At 41.2% G+C, this 9,060-nt stretch overlaps 1 protein-coding gene across 1 annotated transcript; it reads left to right on the top strand.

Annotated features, from left to right (window-relative positions):
• The first annotated feature begins 928 nt into the window (after positions 1-928).
• On the top strand, positions 929-1,488 carry LOC103020237 (non-histone chromosomal protein HMG-14-like). The gene has a single exon (XM_057548959.1). The coding sequence runs from the start codon at positions 944-946 to the stop codon at positions 1,247-1,249; it is 306 nt and encodes a 101-aa protein (XP_057404942.1). The 5' UTR covers positions 929-943; the 3' UTR covers positions 1,250-1,488.
• Positions 1,489-9,060: the final 7,572 nt, after the last annotated feature.

Below are 9,060 nucleotides of genomic sequence, written 5' to 3'. Positions count from 1 at the left end.
GCCAGACACAAAAGGCCACATATTGTGTGGTTCCATCTATATAAAATATCCAGAATAGGCAAATACATGGAGACAGAAAGTAGATTAGTGGTTTCCAGTGATGGGGGGAAGAAGAGAATGAAAAGTGATTGCTAAAAGGTATGAGCTTTCTTTCTGGGATGATGAAAATGTTCTGGAGTGAGATAGTGGGAACAGTTGCACAAACTTGTGAATATGATTTTTAAAAAATATCTGAATTGTGCATCTTTTTAAATGGTGAATTTTATGGTACATGAATCATACTTCAATTTCTAAAAATGACACTGCTTAGAAATAGTAAATTGCCTAGCATGACACTACTAGTATAGGTAAGGACTAAATGTTACAAACATGGAGATTAAGGCTCAGAGGGATTAAATATTGAGTCTGTTCCCTTCAGAGCTGGTTTAGTCACTAGGAACAAAAACCTTCTCAAAATTGTTCAGCAACAAAAAAATGGTATTGGTTCACATTCTTGAGAGGGAATAAGATTGCCCCAGCATATCTAACCATCAAGCTGTTCTTGATTGCTGGACTAGTCAGGTGCAGCCATAAGGTCACATTCACAGAGTACAAATATGAACACCTTCATCAGGTGCTACCAGTAGAAACAGCAAATAAGTGGGTTGTAGGCATCGCAGAACACATTCCTACACTGCGCCAGGCCCCACAGTCAGTGAGTGGTAGATCCAGGAGTCTAATATTAGGAAAAATCAATAGGCTTGTTATCTGAAGAATCAAGATTACCTCCCAGATTTTGAGCCTAAGGGACTAGAAAGATGATGCTGTCAGAAATAGAAAGGGGTTGGGTTCCAGCAGTTCGGGCGGCGGGAGGAGCGGCAGCGGCCAGGCAGCCCAGCTTCGCGAAGGCTCTCGGCGCGCCGCGGCCCGCAGGCACCCGGCACGCGCCCGCCCCGCCACCACGATGCCCAAGAGGAAGGTCAGCTCCGCCGAGGGAGCGGCGAAGGAGGAGCCCAAGAGGAGATCGGCGAGGTTGTCAGCTAATCCAGCTCCTGCAAAAGTGGAAACGAAGCCAAAAAAGGCGGTAGGAAAGGATAAATCTTCCGACAAAAAAGTGCAAACAAAAGGGAAAAGGGTAGCAAAGGGAAAACAGGCTGACGTGGCTAACCAAGAGACTAAAGAAGACTTACCTGCAGAAAATGGAGAAACTAAAAATGAGGAGAGCCCAGCTTCTGATGAAGCAGGAGAGAAAGAAGCCAAGTCTGATTAATATCACACACCTGGTCCTATCAGTGGTCCCTGTTTCCCTTCTTGTACAATCCAGAGGAATATTTTTATCAACTATTTTGTAATTGCAAGTTTTTTAGTAGCTCTAGAAACATTTTTAAAAAGGAAGGAATCCCACCTCATCCCATTTTTTAAGTGTAAATGCTTTTTTTTAAGAGGTGAAATCATTTGCTGGTTGTTTATTTTTTGGTACAACCAGAAAATAGTGGGATATTGAATATGGGAGGCTCTGATTGTCTTGGGTGTCAGCTTAACATTCCACAGATGGAGGATAGCTTTTATACCCTATAATACAAAGCATACTAAATGGCAGTTGTGCATTTAATGTCTTAAACACTTTAAATTACTTCTCTTCCCACGTTGTTTTTGGTAGAATTGTTTCCTAAAGCAAACCACTCACCCCTTGATCTTGGCTCTCCTGGGCAGAATTTTGTGCACTCTGTAACATCTTTGGTAGTGGTAGTCCAGTTCTTCTAGTAACTGTTAATGTGCTGTGAACGATGGACAATTTGAGTATGTAGTGTATATGATATTAAATTGTGAATTAGTGGGACTTAACGATGTAACAGCATATCAATATTTGAAGATATAGGTACTTGATATCCTGTGAAGGAAAATTTGCCCCCAAATTTTAAGCTGGAAAGTCACTGGAATAACTGTTCAGAAAAGAATCACAACTACATGATTTTTTAGGTTTTTGGTATGTATGTTGAGAATTGTGTACAAATTGAAATGTCTGTGTACTGATCCTCGAAACAACCAATAAAATCTCAATTATGAAAGAAAAAAAAGAAATAGAAAGGAAGGTAGGAAACAGGAATTAGTGGGAAGGGAGAGAACGAGTTTGTTGGGACAGGCTGAATGTCAGCTGACAATGGGACCACAATATAGAAATACAGCTAGAAATATAAATGGTACAGTCCACAACCTTGAAGCACAGCTGGTGATCAAAACATTAGTTGTCTTCCACCATCCCTTGATTCAACTCCCGCCTCTTATACTTTTCCACTCATTCTTAATAGACAGTCCTACTGTAATCTTGTTATAAACACAGGTCTCAATTCAATAATTAGAATGTACAGTTCCGGGCTTCCCTGGTGGCGCAGTGGTTGAGAATCTGCCTGCCAATGCAGGGGACACGGGTTCGAGCCCTGGTCTGGGAAGATCCCACGTGCCGCGGAGCAGCTGGGCCCGTGAGCCACAATTACTGAGCCTGCGCGTCAGGAGCCTGTGCTCCGCAACGAGAGGCCGCGATAGTGAGAGGCCCGCGCACGGCGGTGAAGAGTGGCCCCCGCTTGCCACAACTAGAGAAAGCCCTCGCACAGAAACGAAGACCCAACACAGCCATAAATAAATAAATAAACAAATACTTTAAAAAAAAAAAGAATGTACAGTTCCATGAAATGGTCAAACCTCTGAACTTAATTTAGCATCAAATCATCTTCCCACCCTCATCCTTCCTACCCTGCAGGCTGGAATGGGGCTTCTGCTCATATTCTCCTTCACTTGCTACCTGAAGGTTTGCTCCCCCTATAGAATGAAGCTGGGTGGGGAAGTGGGGAGCAGAGGGAGTGAGAAGGAGAGGGGAGGTAAAGGGATAAAACAGTTCTTTACTAGTTCAGTGGCTTCAGTCTTGCCAAGCAGGCAATTAAAGCTGATTCCATGAATGGGCCTGGCAGATTATTAAAGTTGATGCTTTCTCTCAAGGGGCCCTTTAAAGATCCCCTGCTGGGCTCCTGTCTCCTGCTGTTCTCCTGCAGAGGTGACAGAGTTGGGAGGGTTGGAACATATTTCAGTTTCTTCCTCAGCTCCTTGTCTTTAGATGATTCACTTCTATCCTCTTTGCCCTAAGGTCTCCTTGCCCCCTCACAAATGTCCCCATGATGGCCTTCTCTCCTGCATGGCCCCTTCTGGTCCATAGGAAACACTCATTTATTATTGACCTTTCAAACATATCGCAAGTTAGAAAAAATAGTTTAGTAATAGAATAATGAGGCCCCATAAGATAGCTCCAACAATTATCAATATTTCTCTGTTCTTTTTCATGATTCCCCAATCCAACCCCACTAAATTTCTGTTGATGTTTCTGGAGTATTTAAAGGACATAATTTCTCCCATAAGTACTTCAATATCTACTCCCACTGTTACATGGCTTCATCTATCTTTCGCCTACCCTTTCCCCACACATATCTATACACAGATTCCATCAAAACTGCTCTAGTAAGGTAGCACAAATACCTCCCAAATGATAAATCCAATAATCACTTCAGTCCATTTCTTCTGGAGCTCCCGGCTGCATGTCTTTCTCAACCACTCCATCCTTATTGGGTAGCTTCTTTTATCAAACAACTTTCCTGCTTCTCTTCCAACTACTCTTTCCATTCTTCTTGGCTGCTTATGTAGGCTCTCTTTTTCTCTCTGCCTTCTCAAATATCTGTGATCCTATATACACAGATAAGCAAAGGCCTAGGTCTCCAGACTCTGACTGGGAATGCCAAGTCTTGGTATCTGGATCACTCAAGGAACACAGGGCACTTTCCTCTCTCTAGCCTAGGGCCCTGGGGTGTTAATGTAACTACCAGCTGAATTCACAGCCAGGAAGACTGTCCAAATCTATTGTTGATTCAAAAAGACATGTGTCTGTTTCTGTGTGTGTGTGTGAGTGAGAGAGAGAGAGAGAGAGAGAATGAGAAACGGGGTGGGGGTGGGGTGGGGTGGGGAGAACTGAATATCAGGCTGTGGGAGAAGCTCCACTAAAAGAAGAGGGCTGAGAAATGGGTTTTCCATGTGTGCTGATGAATTGTAAAATCTGAAATTCCGTGTGCTACCTTGCTTACCATGAGTTCCCCTGTTCCCCACCCAGATAGCTCCCTGATCAACTGAACCAGCCTCACCCCACCTGATCCTCAACCTATAGGTTTCATCTCTCTGCCCAGCCTGAGATATTCTTCAAACTACACCCTCCAACAGGAATCAAGGGTCACCTCACTCTCTTGTCATTACAAAGCCTGCCCACAGCCCACAGCACTCTGCTTCCAAGAGCAACCTTCATGTGGCCCTGCATAGCATGTTGTGTCCTCCTCCTCACAGGCTGTGAGTATCTGTGACTAATAAACTGCTGCCCATCTCATCTGACTATGTCAGATGTTGTGTGTTTGGCCATCTCATACTATTTACAGCAGGGATCCCCTCTTCAGTAACAGGATAAATACAAAGTGGTCAGATCAACTGGATCCTGCTGCTGGTTGGGAAGAGAGTGGTTAATAAAGACATCAAGGAATCTCAGACACTTGACCCTCTTGTTCCTCACTCCACATTGCCACCCCACAACTCAACCCTACCCCACCCAAGGCCATCAGCTCCCAGGGTTTTAGCTATTGCTATATGGACTGATAACTCTTAAGACCAGATTTCTTTCCTGAGTTACAGGCCAACTGTGCTTCCTATCATCTAAAGACACTACCATTTAGATGTGCCTTAGATTCTTCAAACTCAACACTCTATCTTTTCATCTCTGTATTACCAGCACCTAACACAATGCCAGGCACTTTCAATTCAATTTTTATTAAATATATGTAGCAGTCAGTCAAGCCTCCATAACTCTGCTTTGCTCCCTCCTGCTTCTTACTGCTGTGTATCTCTAATTCAGAGGTGTTCAAACACAACTTTCTGGCCCCAGCCACAGAGATTCTAATTCAGTAGATCAAGGTGGAACCCATGAATTTGTATTTCTAACAAGCTAATAAGTGACAGCAATGCTGCTGCTCAGAGGATCACACTTTGATAATCAATGTCCCAGCTCATACAAGAGTGTAGCCAATGATGACTAATACTTTGGATTACTTCTCTGCATGATTATTCTCTCTTATAGCAAGTCCTTTTGGCTCTCTGGTATCTGTTTTACCCTGAATTCTGACACCTGTAGTTGCCTTCCTCCCTGCCTGCCTGCCAACTTTCTCATTTCTACCGGCTTCAACCTTTCTATAATCTTTGAACTTTCCTACTCCTCCCTCCTTGCCTAGACCAAAGGCCCTAAACTGCCGTCTGCTCAGTCCTGACTTTGAGCTTAATATTTGCAGAGGCTGGAGTCCAAAGAAACGTCAATATTGTATAATGCCAAATTTATCAAAGACCAAAATATCAGGTTTTGTTTAAGGTATGAGATATGATCAAATCTTGTCTAACAATGAATCTAAAGAGAAAGGTGGTATTTTATGGACTCAACTGCTAACCGCACTTGGGCAAAATCATTCCAGAAACCACAGAACTAATCAATAAAACTGTGGATTGTGGGTTGCTTTTGTAACAGGCTTCCACATTAATGGAAGCATGAAAGGAGAGGAGAGAGCATGAATTTTGGTACTAGAGACATCCTGGTTCTAATCTTAATTTCTGCTGGCTATGGGACATCATACTGCTCTGAACCTCAGTCTCACTGCCTGTAAAATGGGGCTAATATATCTCCCATACAGGGCTTTTGAGAAGATGGAATAAGGAAATGGTTGTAACCACCTAGCACAGTGCCTGGCCTATATTAGGATCAACCAAAGTAAATCCAATTTCTTTTCCTCCATGTACATTTTTAATTTAATACCCAATAGTACTTTCCCACCCTGCAAGGGAGGCTTTTTTCTCAAAGAACCACATTCAAGGAAAACAAACAAAAATGGCTAAGTTAGTGTTGCTTAGATTCAAAGAAATTGGCAGATGCTCCCTCAGGTCAGAACACTGCAGCTGAATGGGATCCTCAAACAGAAGCATTTTGTAAGTTAAACACAGAGGAGAGGAAAACTAACTATGTTTTAACTTTTTACTGCTGATTATATGATACACTTCCCCTTGTACAATACTTTGCCTTTGCTTCTATTAAAAGAATGGTTACTCTGCAACATTATCTAAGCAAACACTTGAGAATTTTGGAATAAGCCCCAGTTGACACACCAGCTGTTTGGCCTTAACAGTCTTTCCTCAGTAGGAAGTCTTAAGTAGTTATAGTAAAGAATTTTAAGAAGAACAGTATAAACTAATTTAGTAATTCAGTTTCATGCAGGTACAACTTATTTAATAGGATTTTTCCTATTTTACCCTGAATCATTATCAATGCCCCATTGCTGGAAACAAAAATAGTAATTACCCAATATTTGAAATTCAGCTATTTGAGCAAGTCATCTCACCCACAACATGGACTTCCCCTTCCGTAAAAGTCATATTTTTGAGGAATGCTAAGCTTGCGAAGAGAAACAATCTACTCCCTTCATCTCTTGGAAACCAAAAGTGAACATTTCCCACAAAATTTTCTGGGAGCCAGCCAGAGAAGGAGACTGACATTTGATTGCTTGGCTCTACTACAGGCCCTGCCTTGGTACTACTAAGCCTGGGAAGGCACACTTGGGAAAGAATGTAGGATGGTCACAATCACAGCTGGAAACTTTAAGACTGCTCTCTCAGTATTTGACAGTGCAAGTAGACCAAAAAAATCCCTAAGGATATAGAAGACTTTGACAACGCTATTAACCAAATTGACCTAATTGACATTTACAGAAACTCCACCCAACAATGGCAGAATATATATTGTTTGCACAGCATATTAATTCATTAAGAAGAAAATACAAAGGGATTAAAATCATACTAAGTATGTTCTCTGACCACATTGGAATTAAATTAGAAAACAGTAAGAGAGAGATATCTGGAGAATCCTCAAATATCTGGAAATTAATTATACACTTTTAAATAACTATGGGGCAAATAAGAAATCACAATGGAAATTAGAAAATATTTTATTTGAATGAAAATAAAAACACAATATATCAAAGTTAGTGGGATACAGCCCAAGTGATGCTTTAGAGGGAAATTTACATTAAATATTTATTGAAGAAAAGTCTCAAATGAATGTTCTAAGCCTCCACTTTGTAAACTAGCAAAACAAGAGCAAATTAAATCCAAGCGAAGCAGAAGAGAAGATAAAACAAAGGAGAGAAATCAGTGAAATAGAAAAAAAGAAAGAAAGAAAAAATCAAAGAAACTAAAAACTGGTTCTTTGAATAGCTCAGTAAAACTGATAAACCTGTCACCAGACTAATCATGAAAAAAAAAGATAAAAATTATTGATATTGGGAGTGAAAGAAGGGACATCACTATACATCCTATAGGATAAGAGAATATTGTGAACATCTCTTTGCCAATACATTCAATAGCTTGGATGAAATGGGTACATTTCTTAAAATAATTACCAAAGCTCACTCAAGAAAAACAGATAAAGAGCCATATACCTATTAAAGAAATTGTATTCATAGTCAAAAAACATTGCTACAAAACAAATAAACAAACAAAAAAACCTCCAGGCCCAGATGGCTTCACTGGTAAATTCTACCAAACAATTAAGGAAGAAACTATACTGATGTTATACAAACTCTTCCAGAAAACAGAAGAGGAGGTAACACTAACCACCTCATTTTATAATGGCAGCACTACCTCCAATAGCAAAACCAGACAAAGACATAACAAGAAAAGAAAATATACCAACCAGTATCTGCCCTGAACTTCAGTTCAAAAATCTTTAACAAAATATTGGTAAATTGAAATCAGTAATATACAAAAAGATAATGCATCACAAAGTGGAGTTTATCCTAGGCATGAAATGTTGGTTCCACATTGAAAAATCAATCGTTGTAACTTACCATATGAACAGAATAAAAAAGAAAATCATATCATAATCTCAATAGATACATAAAAGCATTTGCAAAATTCAACATACATTCAGGATCAAAAACTCTCAGCAAACTAGAAATAGAAGGGAACTTCCTCAACCTGATAAAAAAGTATCTACACAAGGCTTCCCTGGTGGCACAGTGGTTGAGAATCTGCCTGCTAATGCAGGGGACACGGGTTTGAGCCCTGGTCTGGGAAGAGCCCACAGGCCGTGGAGCAACTAGGCCCGTGAGCCACAACTACTGAGCCTGCGCGTCTGGAGCCTGTGCTCCGCAACAAGAGAGGACACGATAGTGAGAGGCCTGCGCACCGCAATGAAGAGTGGCCCCCACGTGCCACAACTAGAGAAAGCCCTCGCACAGAAATGAAGACCCAACACAGAATAAAATAAATAAATAAATAAAAAAGCAGAAGGAAAACAAAAAACAAAAAACAAAAAACAAAAAAAAGTATCTACACAAAACATAGACTTAACCTCATCTTTCATTCTGAAAGACTTAATGCTTTCCCTCTAAGATCGGGAATGACATCAGAAAGACTGTCTGTTCTGATCACCTCTATTTAACATTGTGCTGGAGATACTAACCAGTGCAATAACACACACACACACACACACACACACACACACACACACAAATAAGAGGTTCAAGATGGCAGAGTAGAAGGATGTGCTCTCACTCCCTCTTGCAACAGCACCGGAATCACAACTAACTGCTAAACAAACATCGACAGGAAGACACTGGAACTCACCAAAAAAGATAATGCACATCCAAAGACAAAGTAGAAGCTGCAATAAGACGGTAGGAGGGGCGCAATCACAATAAAATCAAATCCCACAACCGCTGGGTGGATGACTCACAAATTGGAGAACAATTATACCACAGAGGTCAACCCACTGGAGTGAAGGTTCTGAGCCCTACGTCAGGCTTTCCAACCTAGGGGTTCGGCAATGGGAGGAGGAATTCCCAGAGAATCAGACTTTGAAGGCTAGCAGGATTTGATTGCAGGACTTTGACAAGACTGGGGGAAACAGAGACTCCACTCTTGGAGGGCACACACAAAGTAGTGTGCGCATAAGGACCCAAA

Source organism: Balaenoptera acutorostrata, chromosome 6 (assembly GCF_949987535.1).
Source record: "Balaenoptera acutorostrata chromosome 6, mBalAcu1.1, whole genome shotgun sequence".
In the NCBI taxonomy this organism is placed as follows: domain Eukaryota; kingdom Metazoa; phylum Chordata; class Mammalia; order Artiodactyla; family Balaenopteridae; genus Balaenoptera; species Balaenoptera acutorostrata.
Note: the sequence above shows the minus strand (reverse complement) of the source record. Positions and strands in the feature narration are given on the sequence as shown.

Bases quoted from the DNA above. Each gene is read 5' to 3' on its own strand.
- LOC103020237 (XM_057548959.1), top strand. From the start codon at position 944: ATGCCCAAGAGGAAGGTCAGCTCCGCCGAGGGAGCGGCGAAGGAGGAG.